This window comes from Onychostoma macrolepis, chromosome 23 (genome assembly GCF_012432095.1).
Source record: "Onychostoma macrolepis isolate SWU-2019 chromosome 23, ASM1243209v1, whole genome shotgun sequence".
Lineage (NCBI taxonomy): Eukaryota > Metazoa > Chordata > Actinopteri > Cypriniformes > Cyprinidae > Onychostoma > Onychostoma macrolepis.
The window spans coordinates 13,794,491-13,821,294 of NC_081177.1; the positions used below are offsets into that span (position 1 = coordinate 13,794,491).

The window sequence follows — 26,804 nt, forward strand, 5'->3', positions numbered from 1 at the left end:
AGATTCTCTCACATCTCATTGGATTAAAAATAGTAATATGAAGTCTTCATCGAACTACCAAATAAGAGACATTCACTAACTTGAAATGATTATGCTCAGCTAGCTTTAACAGTCATTTGAAATTAAAAAAGCAAATCATAACATTTTACACAAGACTTTAAGCACAAAATGATGTCTAATTTTCACGTAAACATTGACTTTTATATGTAGAAAGTCCATTTAATTAAATGGCTTCAAAAAGAGTTTGCTTACAGAGCCCAATGGTGAGGTTTGAAGATCTTTCAAGTGACTCTGGTGTCCCTTCAGTCAGATCTGGGATAAGAAGACACAAGTGGAAAGAGTGCAGAGAGGCAAAGGGTGGGTGTAGCGATCGCCTTTTCATTCCAGAAGATCCAAATGCTACAAGAACATAAATGTGCATTTAAATCCAGACATCCCAGTCACTCAGCAATAATCTAAGCCAAGGGAAAGAGTTGACTGAATTACTTTCACAAATCCCTCTTCAACCATGAAAAACAGGAATAGTCATTGTATCATAATGCATCCATGATGTTTGGAACCAGTTCTGCTCATATCAGTGAGGTTTAAAATTACACATATATTCTCTTGCCTGAGACAAAATATCATTGCTTTTGTCTAGTTTAGCTATTTACACACAAAATAATGCCAAACCGCCTAATCTAAACAGGACATCTAATGCATGCAGATTTATGGCAGAAAAAGTTCAATGAAAATGCCTGAAACTGTATGAATCAGTGAAAAAGTACATTTTCGAAAATGACACGATGGGAAGAAAATGAAGTGCTTCTATCAGGTAAAAGCTAAAAGTTAGGGTATAACAATAGACTAGTGTTTTGCGTGTTTATTATTTTATATGAATGATGGTGTGACTGTGCTTCTTTTAAAGAAACACATGCTGGGCCATTAGGCCACAGTTAAACAATACAACAGTTTGAAGCAGACTCAAAGAGGGATCCAAATTCCCAAAGGATTTATAAAGCTTTTAGTCGTGAATGAACATCCACCTAAACCAAGATTCAAAGGAATGTTTCCTTCATTTTGGGAGATAGAAAAAAGAACATTGCATGAATACAAACACATGGCGAATGGTGGAAATGGAAGAGCCAAATTGGAAACTCTCGGAAAACACACACACACACACCACGCACAACTGAATAATGTCGACTGTAAGTAGAATGTAAAGAAATCGGTTGCAAAATGCTAATAATATAGTACATGTGTCACATCTCTGAAAAATCAAAGAAAAAATAAACTGAAATGAATGTGTGAGATTTAAACCCTGTGAAACTGGAAAGCATGCAGAAGTCCACTTCTAGTGTATTTCACTCTTAGTAGACTAGAAACGACAGAGGTGCCCCTGAGCGGCGTTAGCCACCTGATCTCGCTCCCTATACCTGGCGGTACAGAGCGCAGTCCTCAACAGGAAGTCCTCTTCTTACCCTCATTCATAGTCCTTGGGAAGGGGTTATAGTGTCTCGATTGCCTTTGGAAGTGTGTGTGATTCTCCCTACAGCAAACTCGGTTGGTATGTATGAGGTGTGTGAGGATGAGGTGTGAGAAATGATCGTACGTATGTATGTGTCGCGTCAGGGATCCAAAGTTTCCTGGCAGTGTTTATAAGGCTTGTGTTTTGAGCTCAATCGGCTCCCCTCGGGTCTCCTGCTGGGCTTCGGCCTCGGGAGGTCGGTTGCCCTTGAGGACAGCCAGTCTCTCGGACAGGCCACGCATCCGGGGAAAGAGCATGAAGTCGTAGAGCAGAGCGCCTATAGCACTGCCGATCATAGGGCCCACCCAGTACACCTACCGGAAAGTGAGAGAGAACAGATAGAAAATTGTTACATTTATGAATTAGTTATCAAAATGCTCCTTCATCTGAATACAATGAAAATGTGCCTCACCCAATGGTTAATAAAGTTCCTAAAAAGCACAGCAGGGGCAAAAGACCTGGCAGGGTTCATTCCAGCTCCAGTGTAATACATCTGCAAAGAGATTCATGTCAAGTCAAGTCTATTCAAGTCAAATGTATTTGTATAGCACTTTTCACAATACACATTGTTTCAAAGCAGTTTAGCAGATTAGAGCTGGTCGATAATGTCGTTTATTTTTTGCAATGGTACAAGCGATCAAGCACAATACTGTATATATACAGATAAAGTTGGTCATACTTATATATCCAAATATATAGATTTTTAAATATATACAATAATATAGTTACATTTTGTAATAAATAAGAAAAATTATTTTTAATATAGCGTGCACTTCATAAGTATTTACATAACCAGTAGTGTCAGTATTCTTCAACTGGTGGGTCTTGATCCAAAAATCGTACTGATAAAATTAAATAGGCTTATTAACTTTTAAAAGGGAGAAAATGTTCAAAGATGTCATTAATCAAACTCTACAGTTACGTTAGTTCACACACACAAAAAAATTATTCTGTCATCCTTTATTCATCATGTTTTTCCAAACCTGAATGACTTTCTTTCTTCTGTAGAACACAAAAGGAGATATTTTGAAGAATGTTCAGCCACTTTTGTCCATACAATAGAAGTAACAAAACAACACTGGACCCCATTGACTTTAACTGTATGCAGAAAAAAAAAGATAATATTTAATATCTCCTTTGTGTTGCACAGAATAAAGAACATCAGGTTTTTAATAACATGATGGTGAATAAATGAGAACGTTTCCATTTTTAGGTGAACTATTTATTCAAAACAGCTAATTACTAAAACATTATTTGGCCTAGTGTTTGTTCCATGTGTTAGGCGAGTACATTTGTCAACTCAAGTCTATTTCATATGAAGAATTTCTGCAGAAGTGTTTATTTGCAGAGTTGAGTTCTTGTTGACATTTTAGTGCTGTCTTGCACTGTAAAATCTGGGCCGTCACGCAAAACCATTGATTTTAAGAGTGAATCTCATTCCTTATGAATGGTGTCTTACCCCCAGCAGGTGGCCCACAAGCACTGAGAAGCCAATGGACAAGGCAGCAGACCCCAGTCGTCCATTTCGCCTCTCATCCGTCACAGCGAAGACCACAACCACGAGTTGCAGAGTCAGGAATATCTCTATAGTGGTGGCCATTCCCAGACTGATGCCTGGCTGAAGCTGAAAGCATATATACACATACACTTTACAAACAACAGTAAAAATAGTTCTCCAAATACATTTATTGTCCACTATTTTATTTATGTGAAATAGCCTTCCTTTAACAGGTCCTCTGATGATGTTTTGACATCTCTATGGTTTCAAACATTGATCAGTTATTTTGTATCACTAGTAAACAAGCCATTGTTTCAACTAATGAGTTCACTAAAACAAATACACCCTCTTACCGTGTTCAGGCCAAGATTGCCTCTCATATTGCTTGGCGTGACTCCATACAGCACAGCGGCTCCAGCTAGAGCTCCCAAGCACTGAGCACAGATGTAGAAGAACGCACGAAACAGGGACATCTGGGAGCCAATCAGGTAGGCGAACGTGACAGCCGGGTTGATGTGGCCACCACTGATGTGACCGATGGACTGGATGAGTGTGGCAGCTGCCAGACCGAAGCAGAAGGCAACTTGGAGCACGTTGTGTGGTCCGGTGGTCCAACGCAGGGCTGATCCCAGCCCGAAAAACACAAAGAACATGGTGCCATAGAACTCGGCAAACACAGCCCGCCAAAAAGACATGGACCGGAACTCCCACATGGCTGCGATAACTCAGAGGCGATGCCAAAAAATGGAGGGATATGAGTGTGAGAGGGAGAAGAACCTCCAAAAGAACCAAAAAGAGCTTCTTGGATGTGTTCCCTTTGATTTTTTGTGGATGGACACAAAAACGAAGGCGTAGAAACTATGGAAAACCAAGCATAAATGCTTCTAAAACCTACAGAGTTTGCGCCAAGAGCAGCCCTTCTTCTTCACAAGTCTGAAATCATCTGTCCTGCTGATTTCTAACCTGTGGTTTTTGTCATAAAACCTTAAGTGTGACTCTGGCAGATGATGTCTGCATCTATGTGAAAGTTCTAGAGGATGTTTAATAGAAGAACACAGATAGACAAATGATGAGCATGTCCTGCAGACATTCGACCTCTCTGATGGGAAAGCGAGAGGCCAGAGGGGTATTTATAACGACTCTGACCCTCAGTGACACTATAATCCTTTGGCAGAATTGTGGGAGGGGGCTGCAGACAATACAACAAATCAAATAAAAAAAAATCTTAACCCTTTTCAGTCCTGCTTTTCCTTTTAGCTTATGGTTGTCAAACTAAAGCTTTAAATACTGCCTGCAAATTTGCAACTGAGTGGTGTTAAAATTTTAAACATATCTTGGTGGGAAATGTAACTTTTAGAGTTTTTATAATCATAAAACTGTCTTTAACTAAAAACAAAAATAGCTGGTCTCAAACTATAGGAGAAAGGACATAAAAGAGACGAAAGGGGAAATAGCTTATTAATCAGACATGGGAACATGATAACATTTCAAAGAAAAGCCCCAGAGGACAACTGTCCCATCCCAGCTCACGATAGGCAACAGTGTTTAGGAACTGCCTCTTCTCTAGCCCCGGCTACAACACCAGGGCCCCTAAAAGGGCCTAGTGCCCTTCACAGTGTGGATTAAGTGCTGACACAAAGAAACAATACCTCTCATACAACAGAAGGAGGCCTCACACGGATGTAACGTATCATAACTGACACCCCACACGTACAGGACAAAAAATATATGGGTCTTTTAGTAAAAACATTAAAAAAAAAAAAAAAACTATAATAAAATGAATTAAAAGAAATATGATTATATGTGTGTGCATGCAAATGCATTAATGTAAATAATATAATATAATATAATATAATATAATATAATATAATATAATATAATATAATATAATATAATATAATATAATATAATATAATATAATATAATAGTAAGCAGATGCTTTTATCCAAAACAAAATACATTTAATTTAAAACGTAGAATGCAAAGTGTTCATTATATTTTTATAATTATATATTTTTGTATATAAATACTATACTGTAAAAAGTGATGTTGACTTAACTTTAAAAAAATTGAGGAAACCTGTTGCCTTAAAAAGTTTAAGTAAAAAAGTAAGTTAAGTGAATTGTCAAGTTCACTTAATCACTTTAGGGTATTTACTTAATCATTTTAAGGCAACGGGTTTCCTCAAATTTTTAAAGTTAAGTGAACATCACTTTTTACAGTGTACATATTTATAATTATTACTAAATATATAGATTATATTTAATCTATTATATACAGTAGTCAACATTTCAAGTGGATTATCCTAAGTTGTCCTAAGACATGGACACATTTTACATTTACATTTAGTCATGTAGCAGACGCTTTTATCCAAAAATACTTACAAATGAGGACAATGGAAGCAATCAAAAGAGCAATGATATGCAAGTGCTATAACAAGTCTCAGTTAACTTAACGCAGAACATGAAGCAAGATTTTTTTTTTTAATTATATAATAAATAAAAAGAAAACCGATAGAATAGAAAAAGATAGAGCAAGCTAGTGTTAGAGGCCTTTTTTGATTTTGTTAATTGTATAATAAATAAAAAGAAAACAGATAGAATACAAAAAGATTAGAAAAGCTAATGTTAGTTTTTCTTCTTTTTAAAAATTTTTTTTTTAAGAAAACAAGCAGTTAGTAAATTAATTGAGTGCAAGTCTAAAAAAGTTTTGGTTTTAGGTTTTAGGTTTTAGGACAACTTTGATGAAAGGTTTTGATCCACTTCAAATGTTGACTAGTGTATATAAACACATATGCGCAATGCACAAATATAATATAATATAATAAACATCTGCCAAATGCATAAATGTAGAAAAATAAAATAGAAATAGAATAGAAATCAAATATAATATAATTGGTGTTATATAATATTTACAATGCTGTCAATCAGTTGTTTGGACTTTGATATGTTAGATAGGTTAGTTACAATATTGTGTACACTTTGTTGCTTGTGGTCTGTAATATTTGTGTTATCATCAACAAATATCATCAGCATCCCACAAAAATCACATAATATGAAATCCATTTTCACTGTAATTGCATGAAAGAGTGACTTTTCCACAGCACACAATGAGGGCTTTGCGGTAGCACCCCCTTCCATGGTCAGGACAGAGCCAGTTGGTTCTGTGCAGAACTGATTAGGCAGAGTTTTACATTGTGTGTGCTGGCAGGACTGCTGGCCTGAGGCCCAATAAAGCTCTGGAAAATCCATGTTTGGAGGCAGGAGGTGATAGTGGGGTGGGGGCAACACTGAGCCTCTTCTCTGGGCAATCACGGTGAGCTATAGACTAGTGAAAGGATACTGCTTCGCTTGTGTTTTTTGCTCTTTCATTTGGGATGAACCAAAATGCTGGCAGCAACAGTTTCTGTTGCCTTCTTTGATAAAATTTTTATGGTGCGGTTTGGCCGTTGTCTCAAATGATAGGAGATTTTATATGCAATTAGTACTACGGCATAAGAGGTCCTTATAATAGCAGCGTGATAACTACTCTGAAAGGAAAAGACATAGAAAACACACTCTAACTTTGTTTAGTCAAGAATTTCAGGCGTGAATTAAGTGTTAACTCTTTCTATACTAATTTTAGGCATAAAAACAATTTCAGATAATAACAATGTTGAACTCCAAGTCTTTCAATCATTCTTCACCCTAAATAAGGTAATTTAAGGTGAAGTACCTCCTAAATAAACTAGTTATCAAATATCTGTCATTGTTTCTCTCCAGTTTCATTTTTGGCAAGATAACCGACCAAGCCAGATGCATTTGATTTGGAAGCAGGTGTTTCTAGTTGAGTTATGAGTCATGGTAACTCTGCAAGGCCCACTCAGAGTAACCAACTTTGTGTACGTCCATTGTGGGCAGGATTACTCCACACCACTGCCTGCTCATGTGTCCATAAGCCGCCTTTTGTCGCACAGGAGAGATAGTTTAAAACCGCTTGCGTGAGGATTTTTCTATTACCTCTAGCACAGACTGCTGACACCAACACAACCCTCACCGACCTCCCATACCGCCACTGTCTTAAATAAAATGCTAGCTCAGGGAACTCAACCCCCTAAAATATACCAGGCCTCAAATGTCAACTGTTGATCAAAACATACAGTCTTTCCAAATACTATTCATTCATCCTTATGACTCCACCTACTGTATTAAGTAGCTGTATCATCGAAGCACCTGGTTTACTGGTGCCTTTTGGAGCTCCCAAGATAATCATATCCTCAGAAAAACAATAAATCGGGTTTAAAAAAAGGGCAGTTCTCTGAGGAACTTACTAAACTTTTTGAGGGGCCCCCTTGTTCTGGACTCTAGTCTGCTCAGTGGAACCCTTACCTTTCTGCACTAGAATTGTCCAATCAGAACCCAGACCTCAAACCATCAGGATGATCTGGAGATCGGTGCACCTAGAGTGGCTGAGCAAAATGAGTACATTTGGTGATGAAAAAGTACTTTTTTCATTCTGGGATGAAAATTGAATATGTGGTGAATGTTTAATAGTGAATGTTTTCAATATGAGCAAAACCTTAAAGAACTCTATGGGGTGAAATGTGACTTAGGGGTTTTGTATAATCTAGTTAAACCATGTTAACCACAATTTAGCCGTGGTTTTGCTACACTAACCATAGTATTTGTTGTAAAATTGTGGTTATACAAATGGTAGTCAATTCGCCAAAAAACCATGGTTACTACACTTTTACATTATAAAACCATGGCTGATTTTCGTAAGGAATTGTTCTAGCAGTTTGAAAAGTGATGATATTTTCAATTGCACAAACCTTAAGTTAGCATATAAGTTATTGTGTTGAAGCTAGTACTCTTTCCAAAGAGGCATTTAACTGACTTTCAGCTTTTAAACAGGTGTTGTCCCGTCGAATGTGGTATCATTTCTCGAGAACTCAAAAGTGCAAATTCATTCTTGCCAGGCTTGTTTAGCAGAAATGGAACTACAGCGTCATCTTGTGGCGGCAGGACTGTTGTTCACTTTAAAAGAGAAAGGACAAAATGTTCCGGTGTTGTGCCCATTTTTGACTCCCTGCCTAATCCTAACCCCTCCCCCACACCTAACCCGGGGGTGGTAATCTGGCAGGGGTCAGAATTCAGCACAACACCGGAATTTCGGCAGGCTATTTTTTAGGTACGCACCGGCAGATGCTGTCCTGTCATCGATTTGATAAATCATTATTTCATAATGCAATATCAGTTTTAACAGTTTCAGCACGATAAATCTCATATCTAGAATTGGGTTAATTGTACATGCTTTATGTGAAATAATAGGTAAGTAAAAACATTATAATGTAAAATATAAAAATTGGGTAAGACTTTTTAATTTGAATTAAATTTTAACCAAGAGTAGAAAGGGTTAACAAAAAAGAAACAACAAATCCACTTCCAATAATTTCTTAAACAATTATTGTCTGAAATAACACACTACTGCAAATTATCCTTGATGTACAAAGGGCAAAGAATTCAAAGTGTTGTTTAGAGACAGTTTATTAGAAATATGTAGACAAAAACCTCACTGCGTTTAACAAACTTAAATTTATAAACCTGAATTGACAGGTCACAACATTGTTTTCTTTTAGTCACACCTGCATTGATATTAAGAGTGCAAACACAAATTGGTCATCTATTGATAAGTTACCCTTTGTTCTGTACAGCGGTGAGGCATATGCTTTTTTTTTTAAATCACTTCTCTTTACATATATGGAAGAAACCAGTGTACAATTGCCTGCTACACATCTAAGTGTGATACAAAACAACAAATACTAACTGCCAACCTGAAATCATTTCATAAAGCAGCGTGTACAAGACATGACTATGTACTTTGAACATGTTGGATTAACACATAAACCTATCCGAGGGGCAAAACTGCAGCTAAAACACATAAAACAGGGGTTTATCAATGAATCAGTGCAAGGGCTTTGAATATGCCATTCTGATTCAAATGCAGCACTAGTGAAAATCAAAAGTCTTGGCTGGCATTTGCAATGAAGCAGCATGTGCCAATGCTTCCTTCGCTCACACACAAGGAAATCGGAACCTCAACACAAACAAAAGAATAGAATTAAATAAAATTTACAGTCTGAATGAGAGGGAGAAGGCAGAATATGTCGATAAAGTCATTCATGTCCTTTTTCCATTACTACAAATTACAATGTATACATTACATGATGCAATAACCCCACTGACATTGAGGAAAAAGCCCAAGACTGTAAAAGCCATTGAGTAAACGGACCATAAATGGTGTCCACAATACATCATTGAGAGCTCGTAATTGTCCATGCAGAACAGAAAATTAAAGAGTGTATTGTTGAGGGGCTGACATTGCCATCAACACAACAGTAAAAATTCATCCCTTGTGACTTTCTGCAGAAAGACCTTGAAAAACAGTTTCAAAAACGATGCCGTTTTTAAATGGCTACCAACTCAAACTTAGTCTCTCTCTTCATTTAAGTGTTAAGTGAAAATTCTTGCTTTCTTCTGCATGACGGTTTGCTCTTCCTTTACTCAAGGTCTGGCATTTCTGGGGGGAAAAAGTTAATAGTAAATAAATGAATGAATAAAGAAATATTTTAATTGCATTAAAAAAAAAGAGAACACTGTTCATTAATACTACAAAGTTATAACAGCTAACATATATTGTTCATATGTATTGATTTTCAAAATAACACCATGAACAAACAAACGTCACACAGAGGAGGAGAGATATTTAAGAAAACGTACTTTCATCATCACTATCTGCAGACTCCTCCTGGAATGAGATAAAAAAAAAAAAAATGAAAATTTTTAGTATAGCATTTAGTAGTTTATTATAAATAACTGATGAACTAATAAAACATTTAGTTAAATAATAGGATGCCTAATGAACTGATAAGTATAATTAAAATAACTATATTCTTCTGGCCAATTTAACAACATTAAATAACTTATAATAGCTTGAATAACTCACATCATCTGCACCATCCACATCTGGCAGGTCATCTTCCCCACCCATGTTGTTCATCATCTTCAAGAAAAAATAAAATAAAAACAAAAATGAGTATGATTTATTTTCCCTTAACAGAATTCACAGAATATTTAGATTATTAATATTAATATATACATGCATACATACATATATACACACACACACATACAGTCATGGCCAAAAATATCGGCACCCTTGGTAAATACGATCAAAGAAGGCTGTGAAAATGAATCTGCATTGTCAATCCTTTTGATCTTTTATTTAAAAAATTCACAAAAATCTATCCTTTCATTGGATAACAACAATTTAAAATGGGGGGAAATATCATTATGAAATGTTTTTCTCTAATACACATTGGCCACAATTAACGGCACCCTTTTATTCAATACTTTTTGAAACCTCCATTTGCCAGTTTAACAGCTCTAAATTTTCTCCTATTATGCCTGATGAGGTTAGAGAACACCTGACAACAGATCAGACACCATTCCTTCATCCAGAATCACTCCAGACCCTTTAGATTCTAGATTTCTAACAGAGTCAGTCACTTATTGATTTTTTTATCTGTTGGTATTTGATAGAATCCATGATGCCAAGTGTCTAAACAAGATGTACAGGACCTCCAGTAGAAATATAGGCCCACATCAAAAATACAGCAGTATATTTCATTGTACACATGGGGTACTTTTTTTTTTTTTTTTTTTAAAGGTTTTCTGACCCAACACTCAACTATTTTCTGCAATTCTACAGCTGTGGTCCTTGGAGAGACTTTAGCCACTCAAACTCTCCTCCTCACCGTGCATTAGGATGATATAGACACACGTCCTCTTCCAGGCAGGTTCATAACATTTTATGTTGATTGGAAATTCTTAATTATTTCCCTGATGGTGGAAATGGGAATTTTCACTGCTCTACCTCTTTTCTTAAAGCCACTTCACTAATTTGTGAAGCTCAATTATCTTTTGCTGCACATCAGAAATATATATTCTTTGGTTTTTCTCATTGTGATGGATGATTAAGGGAATTTGGGCATTGTTTTCCCTCCTATTTATATTTCTGTGAAGCAGGAAGCCATGGCTGGATAATTTCATGTTCATAATCACGCTGGTGTGCTCAAAATTGTGAATATACTTCAGAGATATTTTACTCATAAGAATTTCTAGGGGTGCCAATAATTGTGTCCAAAGCGTATTTGAGAAAAACATTTTTCATAATGATATTTCCCCCCCATTTTAAATTCTTATTATCCAATGAAAGGTTAGATTTTTGTGAATCTTTTAAATAAAAGATCAAAAGGATTAACAATGCAGATTAATTTTCACAGCCTTCTTTGATCGTATTTACCAAGGTTGCCAATATTTATGTGACTGTGTGTGTGTGTGTGTGTGTGTGTATATATATATATATATATATATATATATATATATAAAACACAAACCTCTGAAAAACGGTCAAAACTGGACAATTCTTCATCTGAGTCATCCTCCCAGTCTTTCCAGTTATTGAAGTCAACACTCAGCCAATTTAGCTGCACAAAGAACATTGAGAAACATTAATTAACATGTGATCTTATTACTAAATGAAGTCACATTTTAATAGGTTTAAACAGACCAAACACAGACCTTTGTTTTTTCTTTTGTTAACCTTGGCCAAGACTTGCCAGGTTCTGCTTTTCTTAGACAGCAAAACACAGACCTGTCTGTGCGTTTGTGTTTAGACTCCTGCAAAAGAATAACAGAGTTCTGTGTAACACACAATAATACATGAGCCATGCAGATTGAGCTCTTACAACCTGAATTAGAACATAACCCATCAGGTGGTGCACTTACATTTGGGTCAATGGACTCAAATAGTTCTACTTCATTATGGTGTTTCATGTTATCTGTGCCTCCAACACAACTAAAGCAAAAAATACAGTATATTACAATTGCATTAACATTTGCAACGCAGATGAAAACATTTTGACTGAGCATCATAATGGCATAAAATTCTTCAATAATAAACATATTAAACATTGGTTCATGGCAGTACACTGAATAATATTTGTAATGACAATTTAAAAATGACTGAATTTTGCAGCAGAGTATAAACACACTTTTAACAATGATTAGAATAAAATGTACCTGAAATCAAGCTTTGTTTTGTCAAATTTAACTTGGACATCTTTGCTGTCCTCTATACAGAATTCAATGAAGACAGCTTCCCGTCTGTCATACCACTTGGCAGTTGCTGGCTGCCTGCAAAACGAATGGAATTACAATATTAGAAACATCTGGAATTAAAATATATTTGACAAAACATGCAGAACTTCAATAAAACGTCAAAATAGACTTCAATATGACATTTAAAAAAATACATTTAGTTCTAATGGGGTACATGGCGAACTAAGCAACCAGCTAAGTGCATTTGTTAAAAGGCAAACTCAACACTAAAAGTGCAGCTCTAAATTAAGATGTGTAAGCTGGAGGCCTTGGCGGGGGTGGAGCAACAATTACGTTACCGTGGCAACCAGTTTGTATCGATTGGCAGGCTCATGCATGGCCTCTTAGCAATTTACTAAGGGCTTCACCTCTATAATAATCACAATGGCAGAACCAAGCCCTAGCAATAAGGAAGTAATTGAGTAATAATTAATATTCAATCTTGTACTGCACTTTAAATGCATGACCACTGGCTAAGGATTGTAGGGATAGGCTAACAGTAGCCACAAGCCCCAACATACTTGATTACTAATAGTTGTCAAACCTCGGACATACACTACCTTCAAAAGTTCAGTAAGATATTAATGTTTTTGAAAGGAGTCTCTTATGCTCACCAAGGCTACATTTATTTGATCAAAAGTACAGTAAAACAGTAATATTATTAGTATTTAAAATAACTGTTTTCTATTTTTTAATTTTCAGCTTCACTACTACTACAGTCTTCAGTGGCACACGATCATACAGTATGCGGATTTGCTTATTAAGAAACATTTCTTATTATGTGTTGGAAAAAAAGCAGTGCTACTTGTGGAACCCGTTATGCATTTTATGCAGAATACAAAATTAAAATTATTTGAAATATCTGTTGGAACATTATGTCTTTACAGTCACTTTCTATCAATTTAATGCATCCTTGCATAATAAAAGGATAATTTAAAAAAATTATATTTTTGATCCCAAACTTTTGAACGGTAGTGTATATTTCACGCAAATAAGTGTAATTTAACATAAGGAGAGATAAATGGTGGTTAATTTAATCATACCAATTAACATGTCAAGCTGTTGCAATGCATATGTTGTGTTTAGATTTGCTGCATTACTGGCCATGTTGAAATTCGAATCATCATGATTAATTCCTGCTGCAATCTTAAACCAAGTTACATCAGCAAATTTAAGTTGGATTAAGATGGTATCTCTGCCTAACCAAGCTGAAGCTCAGGTGGTTTATCCTGAAGGCTGAGTGGTCACCCAGTATGATGAACAGTAAACCAAACTCTTTTAAAACCATCCAACATCCCAGCCTGATTAGGCCTGGCCAGCAAATGAAGACTCTTCAGCTGAACAACTGGCCACCCAACTGAGCACCAGCTTGGAAGACTAGCATAACCATGTTTTAAAACCATCTTAAACCAGCAAACCAATTTAGGCTGGATTAAGCATGTTTTTTTTTTTTTTTTTCAGCAGGGATCACCCTGCATGTCCCGATCTGTATAAGGCTTAATCAAGGTCGTAAATTTGGCTAGTAACGTTACATATTACGGTAATGCAGATGAAAGCTTAAATAAAAATTATCATGTAATAGTAAACTGAGCAGCAGCTCTTATGTTAGCTGTGCACTGTGCAGTAACTAACGTTACAGGCCTAAACTAAGTTAGCTGCTAATCAGCTAGCTAAGATCTGCTGAGGGAACAATGTGCGCTATTTTCACCACCGATTACAATTTTTTCTATACAATTTAAAACGGTCTTCCCGGGAAAGACTAGTATTCTCCTTAATGTTCATATGTAATAGCCGTATGTAAGAAGATCCCTGTTTCCCTGATAGAGGTTATGAACACACTTGCTAATAAGTTAGTACATCCTTATCACTCCCGGCCGAACTCACATGTCGATATCTTCTTTCAGTTTTCACCAAAATCTGCGTTGCCACTCGCGTCCTCTCGCCTGTGGTAGTGTTTGGAAATTGTGCTATCAGATCAAAACGAATACATAAAGACGGAAGCTAGCTGTTTATTCGCAGCTCTGTCAACCTGCACCAGATCCGCGCGTGTCTATTCACTGGCGCCGCGCGCAGTGACGCATCATCTCAACGTTTCTAGCGACTTCTGCTGCGCGCCCCGCGCCATGCGCGCACCCTGAGCAAATGCGTCTCCATAGTAACGCAAACCTCTCTCCGCCTTGACTGTACAGGATGTCAGCTGATGCACAGATTATACGTATTTATTATAATGTGATATGTAATAAACATTTTTCGTGTAGTATCTTTTCTTTTCGTTACTTTTCTCTTATCTAGAGTCAAAATTAAACTTTATTGTCAAGTTTTTCAACAATTACAATATAGCCAAAAAGCGTAGTATTGAAAATAAATAAGGCGAAGTCAAGTCAAGTCAAGTCACCTTTATTTATATAGCGCTTTTACAATACAGATTGTGTCAAAGCACTTAACAGTATCAAATTGGAGGATAGAGTGTCAGTAATGTATAATGATAAGATTAAACACACAATTTTCAATTTTCAGTTGAAGTAAATGAATAAATAAAATGATTGAAGACAAAAGGAATAAATAATAATAATAATAATAGTAATAAATGACAGTAATGTTAAAGTGATAATTGCAAATTATTTAAATCAATCAATCTATCTATCTATCTATCTATCTATCTATCTATCTACTTTATGGACACGATGATTTGCATACAATATTGCCAAAGCATCAATACACAAAAGTGTGAAATAAATAAATAAAATGTTAATTAATTTAATTTTTGTTAATTTAATCTATCTATCTATCTATCTATCTATCTATCTATCTATCTATCTATCTATCTATCTATCTATCTATCTATCTATCTATCGGCACGATTTGCATACAATATTGCCAAAGCATCAATACACAAAAAATGTCAACAAAATAAATAAATAAATATCTACAAAATTCCAGAAATGTTGGGACGGTTTTTAAAATTTTAATAAAATAAAAACTAAAAGAATTTAAAATCACACAAGCCAATATTTTATTCACAATAGAACACAGATAACATAAGAAATTTTGCAATTTCTGATAAATTTTGCAATTTTATGCAGAAAATGAGCTCATTTCAAATTTGATGCCTGCTACAGGTCTCAAAATAGTTGAGACGTGGGCATGTTTACCATGGTGTAGCATCTCGTCTGGGCATCGAAGTTATGAGTTTCTGGAGTTTTGGTGTTGGAATTTGGTCCCATTCTTGCCTGATATAGGTTTCCAACTGCTGAAGAGTTTGTGGTTGGTTTTGACGTATTTTTCGTTTAATGATGCGCCAAATGTTCTCTATAGGTGAAAGATCTGGACTACAGGCAGGCCAATTCAGCACCTGGACTCTTCTACTACGAAGCCATGCTGTTGTAATAGCTGCAGTATGTGGTTTTGCATTGTACTACTGAAATACACGTCATCTGAAGGGGAGCATATGTTGCTCTAAAACCTTTATATAACTTTCAGCATTCATAGTGCCTTCCAAAACATGCAAGGTGCCCATACTGTATGCACTTATGCACCCCCATACCATCAGAGATGCTGGCTTTTGAACTGAACGCTGATAACACGCTGGAAAGTCTCCCTCCTCTTTAGCCCGGAGGACACGGTGTCCGTGATGTCCAATGAGAATGTCAAATTTGGACTCGTCTGACCATAGAACACTTTTCCACTTTGAAACAGTCCATTTTAAATGAGCCTTGGCCCACAGGACATGACGGCGCTTCTGGACCATGTTCACATATGGCTTCCTTTTTGCATGACAGAGCTTTAGTTGGCATCTGCAGATGGCACGGCGGATTGTGTTTACCGACAGTGGTTTCTGGAAGTATTCCTGGGCCCATTTAGTAAAGTCAATGACAGAATCGTGCCGATGAGTGATGCAGTGTCATCTGAGGGTTCGAAGACCATGGGCATCCAACAAAGGTCTTCGGCCTTGTCCCTTACGCACAGAGATTTCTCCAGTTTCTCTGAATCTTTTGATGATGTTATACACTGTAGATGATGAGATTTGCAAAGCCTTTTCAATTTGACGTTGAGGAACGTTGTTTTTAAAGTATTCCACAATCTTTCTACGCACTCTTTCACAGATTGGAGAGCCTCTGCCCATCTTTACTTCTGAGAGACTCTGCCTCTCTAAGACATCCCTTTTATAGCTAATCATGTTACAGACCTGATGTCAATTAACTTAATTAGTTGCTAGATGTTCTCCCAGCTGAATCTTTTCAAAATATCTTGCTTTTTCAGCCCTTTGTTGCCCCGGTGCCAACTTTTTTGAGACCTGTAGCAGGCATCAAATTTGAAATGAGCTCATTTAGTGGATAAAAGTGTAAAATTTCTCAGTTTAAACATTTGTTATGTTCTATTGTGAATAAAATATTGGCTCATGTGATTTTAAAGTCTTTTAGTTTTAATTTTATTCAAATGTAAAAATCGTCCCAACATTTCCGGAATTCGGATTCTATCTATCTATCTATCTATCTATCTATCTATCTATCTATCTATCTATCTATCTATCTATCTATCTATCTATCTATCTATCACTTTACTGGCATGATGATTTGCATACAGTATTGCCATAGCAGCATCAATACACAAAAAGTGCCATCAAAATAAATAAATTCAAATAATTTAATAATAATAATAGACAGCAAAGTTAATAAAGTGATAATTGCAAATTCTTATCAATTAAAAATATATATCTCTCCCGTTAATATATGCAGACGGGGTTAATAAGAAAAAAACGCAAAAGTCAGACAATAAAATTACAAGACGACTGATGATGTGGTCTTAAAAGAGCGCCACACAGTGGTCACATCCAGTAATCTCTAATCCGGCTCAACTAACAGACTAGAATGACGAACTTCCTGCCTACATTATCTCGTATTCAGGGGATTTTTCACTGTAATTACTAAAAGCGAACTACGTGATAACGAAATATGACATAGAGACGCCGAGTTAGTGTCGCGAAGGAGCTCAAGGCGAAACAGTTTCGTCGTGACAGTCAACGATGTTCTTTGTATGCTTGTTGTCTTCCTGTGGCCAAGGACGGGGAATTGAAAAACCACAAAGAGACTGAGGTGGTGTGTTGATCGAGCGAAGTGTCATCCGAACTTGAATAGGATATCCCAAGCATTAATTCGTCAGGATTGTCGTAGTTTTAAGGCACGTTCAATGCAGCGGTCGTCTGTTGACTTCTTCGTCGAGTGGAAGCAGGCATTCTCCAGTTGCAGTAGGTTCCCTTTACATTCATCTCTTCCGGCAAAGTCACTACAGAAGGTGAATTCATTTATTACACCAACACAATAGGCTTGATCCCAATGTGTTTTTACATTATTGTTATTCTTATTTAGCAAATGCTTAGGTTAAGGCAACTGCCATCCTTTTCTTCATCTGTCAGGTTGCTGGACAATCCGCAAAATAAACAATGTCTTGATCTAACTTGTATATTTATTTTCTCTAAAACAGGGAAATAGGCCCGTTACTGCAATTAACGAGAATTTATGGGATCACAAGGTAATTTAGTTTCAATAATATAATCAATGCAAGCATCAAGTGACATTCATGAGCAGGTAGAGCAACACAGAACGATCCTTTGTTTATACAGTGAACACATTTCAGAGCAGCTGATGTGATTCTGCACAGCTGCCTGTTGGTGTTGAACGAGCAATACTCAGCACAGCCTATTCATGCAAGAAACTTCATTGTCTAGAATATTCCACCCTTCTGCTGCACAGCCACAAATCGATTGGATTGTGAAAGGGTAGATGATATTATGATGATTAAACCTAATAATTTAATCCTTTTCATAAGAGATTAAACGCAAGGAGCTCATAAAATCTGGCTGAGAAGAATTTGCATGCCACCCTGCAGCTCTTGTCAGGTGTGAAGTATTGTGAATTTATGCAGGGTTGACTCATTACACGTGTATTATCATGTTTCTCCTGACAAGAAAAGGGTCAACTGATAACAAGTGCAAGCTAATATTTAACCTCAAAAATTGTAATGAGGTAAAAGGTTGGTTGGTAATAAGGTAAAATTGGTTAGTTAATTACTGGTTAGCAGTGTCCTGTAGTGACATGCTATATTTCATCTAAAACTAGTTTAATCAGCATTTTAATGTTTTTGTATAATTACTACCCTGTTCTTAGGACCTCATATTAATTGAGAAACTACATAAAAATTAATAAATAGAAACAATATAAATGTAGATAGATAAATGACACGCATTTGATTTTTTAAAATAAAAGTAATTTCTAACTATATTTATAATTATACACTACCAGTCAAAAGTTTAAAATAACTGTTTTCTTTTTGAGTATATTTTAAAATGTAATTTACTCCTGTGATTTCAAAGCTGAATTTTTAGCATCATTACTCATTCTAATATTATGATTTGCTGCTTTATAAAAACAGCAATAAATACATTTATTATTACAGTAATAAAAACATTTAATATTATTTTGTTGAAAACAGCTGAGCAGAATTTTTGCAGGGTTCTTTCAGCATTTATCTGAAAGAAATCTTTTGTAATATTATAAATGTCTTTATCATCACTTTTGATCAATTTAAAGCATCCTTGCTAAATAAAAGTATTAATTTCATACCCCCATTATACACTATGGTATAGTGTATAATGTTACAAAAGTTTTTTATTTCAGATAAATGCTGATTTTTGGATCATTGTATTCATAAAAGAATCCTGAAAAAATGTACTCAACTGTTTTAAATATTGATAATAAGAATAATAAAAAAGGTTTCTTGAACAGCAAAGCAGTATATTAGAATAAGTCCTGAAGGATCATGTGAAACTGAAGACTGGAGTAATGGTGCTGAAAATTTAGCTTTGATCACAGGAATAAATTACATTTTAAAGTACACTCAAATAGAAAGCAGTTATTTTAAATAGTAAAAATACTTCACAATATTACTGCTTTTGCTGTATTTTGGATCAAATAAATGCGAGCTTGGTGAGCAGAAGAGAATTCTTTAAAAAACAAAAATCTTACTGTTCAAAAACTTCTGACTGGTAGTGTATATTATTATTATATATTTAGATATATATAATACATATATAATTCATACAATTTTCTTTGTATAATTATTATGCTGTTCTTTACATAAAACTATTTTAAAGATTTAAAAAAAGAAGAAGAAAAAAGAAAAGCTAAATTATTCAAAATGGTAAAAATCTGAGGAAATAGTCAATCACCTAAAATATACACTTTTCTTTAAAAAAAAAAAAGAGATAGATAGGTTTTTTTAGGTTTGGTATAGTGTCAAATGTAGCATATTTACCACAAGAAAATAAGCAAAATACTAAATAATTGTACCATTTTTAATGTTCATGATGGCCTCATGTTGACTCTTGTAAACGGATCTCTTTTTCCTCACAGTTTCATCTGATGAGATGAGCGTGCGAGCGGGGCAGGGCAGTGACGAGGTGCTGGTGTCACAGGCGGTGTGGGATTACCTTGCAGCTGCAGGACGACCCTGGTTGGTCGACTTCGAGGACAAGCAGGGACTGAGTGCGGACATCATCCGGCGCGGGGAGCGTGGTGGCTGCTGTGCCGTGCGGCTCTCCCCGGTGGAGGGCAGCAGCAGGGCCAGAACTGGAATGATGGAGGGGCCGGTTTCTCCTGTTACACGGAAAGCTTTCATAGACTTATGCCGCTGTGCCCGGAAAGAAATGACCAAACAAGAAGCAGCTCCTAAAAGGAAACGTTCCCTGTTACCATGCATGACGGCAATGGAACCCGACGGGGAAGGGAGCTTGTTGCCTCCTCCTCCCCCTCAACCACGGCGCTCACAGAGGCAACAGCAGAAATACAGGAAAAATGCAGACATGGACACCTGTGTGGTTTTACCCATGCAACATGAGGCCGCAGCAAGGACTGGCACCGAATTAGCCATCGCTCATGAAGAAGAGAGCACCGTTTGCTCTATCTGCATGGGCGAAATGGTGGAAAAGACAACTCTGGACAAGTGCGGCCACTCTTTCTGTCGGTCCTGCTTAGAACAGGCGTTTCAAGTCAAAAAAGCATGTCCTGTGTGCAGGCTGGTGTATGGGCAGCTTATTGGTAACCAACCAGCCAATGGGACCATGATGGTTGAAAGAGACCCAGACCTGGAGTTGCCTGGCCATGAAGGTTATGGCTGCATATGCATTATTTACAGTTTCCCTCCCGGTTTGCAAGCGGTAAGTACTGCTTACAGGCAGATAACAGCAGCGTGTTTTGCATTCAGATAACCACAGACCAGTTTTCATTATATAGCACAAAAAAATTTCACATGGAAACCATAATCACACACTGTTATGTTTTAAAATTCTTTCAGCAAGAGCATCCAAACCCTGGGGTGAGGTATCCAGGCACAGACCGGGTGGCATACCTGCCAGACAGCCCTGAGGGAAACCGTGTCCTCCGCATGCTGCGGCGGGCCTTTGAGCAGCGCCTCATCTTCACCATAGGCACCTCCATGACCACCGGCATGCATAATGTTATTACCTGGAATGATATCCACCACAAGACCTCCATATGGGGCGGACCACGATGGTATGCAGTTTAATAGTTGCTTGCTAAATTATATCTGGGGAATCAGTGATACCACAGGCATCTCTTCTCTGGTATTGCTTTTTGACTTAAACATAAAACTTTAAAATTTACAGCCGTTGGTTTGGGTGAGAGTCAAAATTTGGAGTTATCCCATTACATTTTTCAAATAACATTTATGCATTTAATTGATCAAAAATGCTAAGTTCTTTCATGAAATTGTAGATTGCACTGGCTGATGGGTTCTTATTCACAGCGTTAAATGACTTGGCACAAATTGATTGGCTCATGTTGCATACACAGCCAAAGAGCTTGCTGCTTTACATTTAAATGGCTGGTTAGCATCCACTTGAGCATTTTGCAGCGTGCCTTTAGAGTTCCTCTGAAACCCTCCACCTTCCCCAGCTCCACCTGTATAGATCGGCTACGGGTTATTTTATTTGCTATTTGTGCAGCAGCAGTGCGTCTTAAATACTCACAGCACTGTATCACCGTATGTATTGGCAGTAGCAAGTTGCAGCAGGAGTAGCAGCGGCAGCAGCGTAGCAGATCTATCCCGCCAGGACCAAATACATTATGGGCCAGATTTACTAAACTGAGCAAAGTAGCGTTAGAGCGCAATTCCTTAAAAGCGCCGATGGGAGGGGAAAATTCTGCGGGTGATTTACTAACAATGCACACATTAAAGAACACAGACGCATGCTTTTTTTGGTCATTAAATAATGGTGCAAATACCAGTAATTTGATGAGCGCAAACGTTAGTAAATGGCATTGCATGATTCGTTTTAATTCTCTCCTCCCATAAATTTTGTGTCTGAAAGGGAAACTCATACAAATGTATATTCAATAAGGTCAGGCGCAAAAACATCTGTGTCCACACCTTTTCAGCACTAATTCTTCTCTGCGGGTCTTTAGTAAAACCTGACAGTACTATTTTAACACCAAAAGACGTTGGCACAAGCTGTTGGTAAATCTGGCCCGAACATTGTCATATCCATTAACATGCTAACATTTTCTGAGGGTTGTCATGATAGAAATACAGTAAAAACAGTGATATTGTGAAATATAATTACAATTTGAGAGATGTTTTGTATTTTAAAATCTCATTTATTGCTATGATGGCAAAGCTGAATTTTCAGCAGCCAGTCTTCAGTGTAACACGATGCTTCAGAAATCTTTCTAATATGCTGATTTACTGCTCAAGAAACATTGCTTATTATCAGTGTTGAAAACGGTTGCGCTGCTTAGTATTTTTGTGGAAACAGTTTTTATTGATGAAATAGAAAGTTCAAAAGAACAGCATTTATTTGAAATAGAAATCTTTAGTACAGCCGCTTTTGATTAATTTAATGCAACCTTGCTGAAAAAAAACAAACATTTACTGACGCTAAACTTTTCATAGTGTATACATTACACTATACATTTATTAAATACCTTTTAATATGAAACGGCCAAAGAACTTTAACTTAATATTGCTTTTTTTTTCAGCTTTGGTTATCCAGATCCTACATACCTTGTGCGGGTGACAGAGGAACTGCGAGAGAAAGGAATAACAGCTGATTGATTTGTGTTGAGCACCTGAGAAGTTTCAAAAGAATGGCAAAAGTGTTCGCTTGACCACAGTTTCTTCACGAACACACTTGTGTCGAGTCAAGCCACAGTCATCTGCTGCAGCATTGATTTGGTCAGGACGCTGTTTCACAATATTTCATTTCAGTCTTTATGTTTAGCTTTGTTCTTTAGTTTACTTGAGTGAAGGCAGTGTGTTTCACATACACTATTTTCTTTGGTACAAACCTGGGGTGCACTTTACTGAGACAGATTGTTCAATATACTCAGCTGAGTTTAAGATACCCTCTGGACTGCTAAAATGTGAATGTCATGAAGGTGTACACAATTCCTCATCTACAGTACAAACCTCCTCTAGAATCACTAGGCTGCTGGCCTCCCTCTTCTAACTCAGTTTCTTCCATACAAACTATCCTTTAGAACAGCTGATGGTAACATCTGGATGGAGACAAATGAGGGACAAATGGCATAGCACAGTTAAATGGGTACAGCTGGGACAATCCCATACAACCTTTTTTTTCTAGTAATCAGCACTAAGAGGCACTTTGCAATGGAGGTAATCTTTTTATTATGAGAATTTAAAGTGGATTCTGCCTGATCTTCCAGAGTGCAGGATCTAGAGAGGTCATTTGTGGGCCTTTCTAATTATAAGGTCCTAGTAAAAGAGATGCAAGTCGATTTCAGTTTGTCCTAGCTTTTATCACTTACCTGTCATTTCAAAATAATGTGCATAAAAAGTAATATTTTTTGCTTTATGTTTGTTGGGGTCCGTTTTCCCTAGTTTGTATTTTTAGGCTGTTTGCGGATTTTTGAGTTAAAACTTCTGTCACATATATATATATATATATATAAAATGATGTCAAAACGAAAGGGCGTTTAAACCACTTAAACCAAACTAAAACGTCATAGCTCTAAACTTTGCTGTTACCACTGTGTTTATGCCTCAGACTTGGAGCAAAGCCTAGCACAGTTTATTTTGAAGAATCAGCGGATTTGTCCATACAAAATTTGCTGAAGTAGAAAATAATTCAGTAACGCAGCAAGTGACTCTCACGAAAATACGCCCAGGTCACATTTAACCCCAAAATCAAAAGAAACAAATGGGAAATTATATTTTGCATTTAGCTTATTTTAGCACTATTAAGATTTTTATTTTTTTTTTTCAATGTAACATTATTTTCTGATATTTTCATGATTCAATTGGGATAAATTTTCCTATTTTTTGTTATATCTGTTATTCTCAATTATAATTTTCATTACTATAACACACATTACAGTAAAACAGTAATGCACTTATTTTTAGAATAAATTAAAGACTTAATTTAAATAATTGCATTTCATTTTAAATACATTTATAATAAGACACCATGCAAAACCCACAAAATGACTTTCTTTGAGCCAAATGTATTTACTTTTTTTTCCTTTTGATTTCGGTGTGTGAGATATGACCTAGGTTTTGTGAGATTAAATATCCAGATATCTTAAATATATGCTAGGCTGCTGTCGTCCATGAAGCAGATTTGTCAAATTTGTTTTGTATTTCTCTCATTGAAATGTTATTGTGCCTTCTGCTAAAGGTCACAGCCTGTTATAACTAACGGTACTCATTACTTGTTGGTATTGGTTCGACTGTCAATATGAAGCATTAACCTTATAGCAGTCTTTCAGCTTTACGCAAAATGCATCATAATTTAGAAAGCGTTGATCAGGTCTCAAATTGTTTTGCGCAAACCAAAACATTTACTTTGTGTTATGTTTTTTTTTGTGTGTTGTTAGAGGTTGCTTATGTTTTACAGTATCATTTAACAGAAAACGGTATCAGATTTGAGTTTTTTTTGCTACCATATTCTCTTACGCTCACCTTTATGTTACGAAGGACCAATTCAATCAGGATATGTAGGACTTAAGTGTTACTGTCATGCAAAATTCTATGCACTTCAAAATCAGATTTATAAAAATAGACCTCTTCAGATGACTGATTGTTCAAATTAAATAATTTGCCTTTATAGTTGTGTTGATTTGTATTACATATTGAATTGTATGCTACAATTAAAATGTGCTTTACATTTTCATACTTGAATAAAGGGATTCTGTTCTGTTACACTGTGATAGTTATTATCAAGTTCAACTTCTCAAGGTAGTCTGCTTATCTCTGTAAATGGCAATATGACAGTGTTCTGTAAATATGAACTAGCTACGACCTGCCAGGAATTGCAGCTGTCAAAAGCTGTCATTTGAGCATGTTTTACAACAAACTCCCTAAGAAAACCTTGATATTAGTAATAAATGCTAACTAAAGGGATCTCTAGTGTGTCATTATGTGAAGAATACAAATTTTAATTGTACTACATTGAAATTTATTCAGTACAGTGTGTTTTGCAAGGGTTTGATATCTTTGAATATTCTCTTTTATATTTTTGCTTCTTCATTAAATTTGTCTGTAAAGCCCTAATGATAGGTTCCTATTGTGACAACATGCCCCTCTATTGTTATTGCATATTATTACAAAGTATGCAATTTTCTGTATATATTTTTCTGGGTAATAATGGTGGAATTGGTTCAATTTATTAAGTATGTTTATGGACAGATTTTTTCATGTAAATTTATGAACAGAAATCCGGACCTAAAAACAGTTCGGTGCGCTGCTCTGAGATGCTCAACAGAGGGCGCTACTTCACCACTTTTATAAACTCGACTACAGAGTAAACGCGTCGTGTATTTTACCATGAATTCTCATTCTGAAAATTAATATCTTAACATTATTATGTTAACATAATAATCTAAACCCTGGAAAATGTATTCAAATATTCAACACAAACAAAGGAATTCTTCCTTCCTACCAGCCAGATTTCAAACAAAGGCCCATTTCCATCGTAGGCATCAGGAAACACATGGCATCTCTGCTTCTATCATCTGGAATGACACTCAGAACAGTGTATGTAGTAAACGTACTATACCACACTATAATCATTTATATTAATCTCTGCAGCCATTAATTCATTGCACAGAAAACCTGGAGGGTCAAAACTTTGGTTAATATGTATTTAGTGCATATTATCTTTCACCTTGCATTGTTTTGCTCATGGTTTCTGAGAAAGAGGTGGTTCTACGCAACCACCTGTCCATTTCGGAATTTCTGTAATCTGGCCATCTTTTACAAAACGACAGATGACTCTGTGCAAGTAAACAGTAGAGATTAATTGGATACAGTTTTTGATGTCAAAAGACAACAAAAAAAGAACTTTCCATTCCATAATAAGCCATTTTATTTATCATATCAGTCTTAAGGCTAACACATTAAATCATCTTCCAAATATTTTTAATACTTGAGGGGGATTTTGGCAGAAATGCAGTGACGGGTGGTGCGTGATAAATTGGAAAACCCGTGTTGTAATGTGACTTCGGGGGAAATTCCTCTGATTATGCCAGTGAGCCCTTGAGCAATGCACCGAATCCCCATCTGCTCTACAGTCTACAATAGTGCAGCCCTGACCCCTCTCTGCATCTGCGTGTTAGATAAAAGTATGGAAATAACACTTGGCACAGGTAACCAAGTACTCTTGTCTCTCCGAAGGGTTAGGTGATCTACTGCATATTTTTTTAAGTTTAACTGTTGAAATGTCAGCATAATATTATAGTGGGGTATGTTTAGATGATTTAGATTATATATTTGGCTATTAATTTGTCCCAGCATAATATTTTTTTTTTAAATTTCAATAAAAATTATATACTTATATAAATGCATTAATTAATTTGAATTTGTATTTATTCATTTATTTATTTAAATTCATTTGTTTCACATTTATACAGTTTTATCATTTTCCATGATATGTGATACAAGTCAATTGATTCCGATTATTTGATTCAGGTAATTGATTCAGATAATTCCCTCCTGCCTTATAATGTTAACCATCTTTTGCTTTTATTTTAATGTCTGCAATGGCTTTAAAGAAATGGTGTCATACTTTTCCAGACCTTTAATAATCTTGGGATAGTTTATAAGCTCCAACATTAATACTCAGACTGAACAAGACCTTTGCATTCCCATGAATGTCATTAGTGGGAGAGATCTGGAGTGGCTCAGGTGTTTGATGCCCATGTGCAGGCTGGACCATGAGGCTTTGCAGTGGTATGAGCGCCATGCCGAAGCTTTTTTGGACATCTGCTGCTCTTCCATATCACGGGCCGGCCCATCTGGCTCAGCCAGGCTTTCCTCTCCACAAAAAAATGTGTTGCTCCTCGTGCCAGGAGCACTCTTTTTCTGCCTTACTCTCTCTATTCTCCCCTCCTTATATGTGCACTGAATGTTTGTTGTACTGCTTGTTTGTCTGAATAACACGTGTATGGATAATGATTATATGTTCAGTATGTTTAAAGATTTCTCATCGGCGTCAAGATACCAAGACAAGAATTTTTTTTTTTTTTTTTTGCATCCATGCATTTTATAGTTTTCCAAACAAATATAA

At 36.3% G+C, this 26,804-nt stretch overlaps 3 protein-coding genes across 7 annotated transcripts; 1 reads left to right on the plus strand and 2 right to left on the minus strand.

The window, feature by feature from the left end:
• Window positions 1-264: 264 nt before the first annotated feature.
• mipa (major intrinsic protein of lens fiber a) lies at window positions 265-8,081 on the minus strand. 2 transcript variants are annotated; one of them, XM_058764539.1, is made up of 6 exons: window positions 7,816-8,081; window positions 7,373-7,452; window positions 3,359-3,863; window positions 2,967-3,131; window positions 1,920-2,000; window positions 265-1,821 (listed from the first exon to the last, which is right to left on the minus strand). In XM_058764539.1, exons 3-6 carry the CDS (start codon window positions 3,716-3,718, stop codon window positions 1,636-1,638), a joined length of 792 nt encoding a protein of 263 aa, XP_058620522.1. In that variant the 5' UTR covers window positions 3,719-3,863; window positions 7,373-7,452; window positions 7,816-8,081; the 3' UTR covers window positions 265-1,635. The 2 variants fall into 2 exon arrangements, with proteins under 2 accessions (XP_058620522.1, XP_058620523.1); XM_058764540.1 differs by lacking the exons at window positions 7,373-7,452; window positions 7,816-8,081 and adding an exon at window positions 7,188-7,360.
• Window positions 8,082-8,512: 431 nt separating this feature from the next.
• Window positions 8,513-14,345, minus strand: ptges3a (prostaglandin E synthase 3a (cytosolic)). The gene is made up of 8 exons (XM_058764489.1): window positions 14,090-14,345; window positions 12,128-12,241; window positions 11,834-11,903; window positions 11,627-11,725; window positions 11,443-11,532; window positions 9,990-10,046; window positions 9,764-9,791; window positions 8,513-9,563 (listed from the first exon to the last, which is right to left on the minus strand). Coding segments are annotated over exons 1-8 (480 nt in total). The 5' UTR covers window positions 14,092-14,345; the 3' UTR covers window positions 8,513-9,543.
• A 2,687-nt stretch (window positions 14,346-17,032) lies between these two features.
• Window positions 17,033-24,439, plus strand: dtx3 (deltex E3 ubiquitin ligase 3). 4 transcript variants are annotated; one of them, XM_058764375.1, is made up of 5 exons: window positions 17,033-17,497; window positions 17,687-17,734; window positions 19,615-20,417; window positions 20,555-20,772; window positions 22,258-24,439. In XM_058764375.1, the coding sequence occupies exons 2-5, from the start codon at window positions 17,722-17,724 to the stop codon at window positions 22,331-22,333; spliced, it is 1,110 nt and encodes a 369-aa protein (XP_058620358.1). In that variant the 5' UTR covers window positions 17,033-17,497; window positions 17,687-17,721; the 3' UTR covers window positions 22,334-24,439. The 4 variants fall into 4 exon arrangements, with proteins under 4 accessions (XP_058620358.1, XP_058620359.1, XP_058620360.1 ...); XM_058764376.1 differs by having other exon boundaries at window positions 17,033-17,450; XM_058764377.1 differs by lacking the exon at window positions 17,687-17,734.
• The last annotated feature ends 2,365 nt before the right edge of the window (window positions 24,440-26,804 follow it).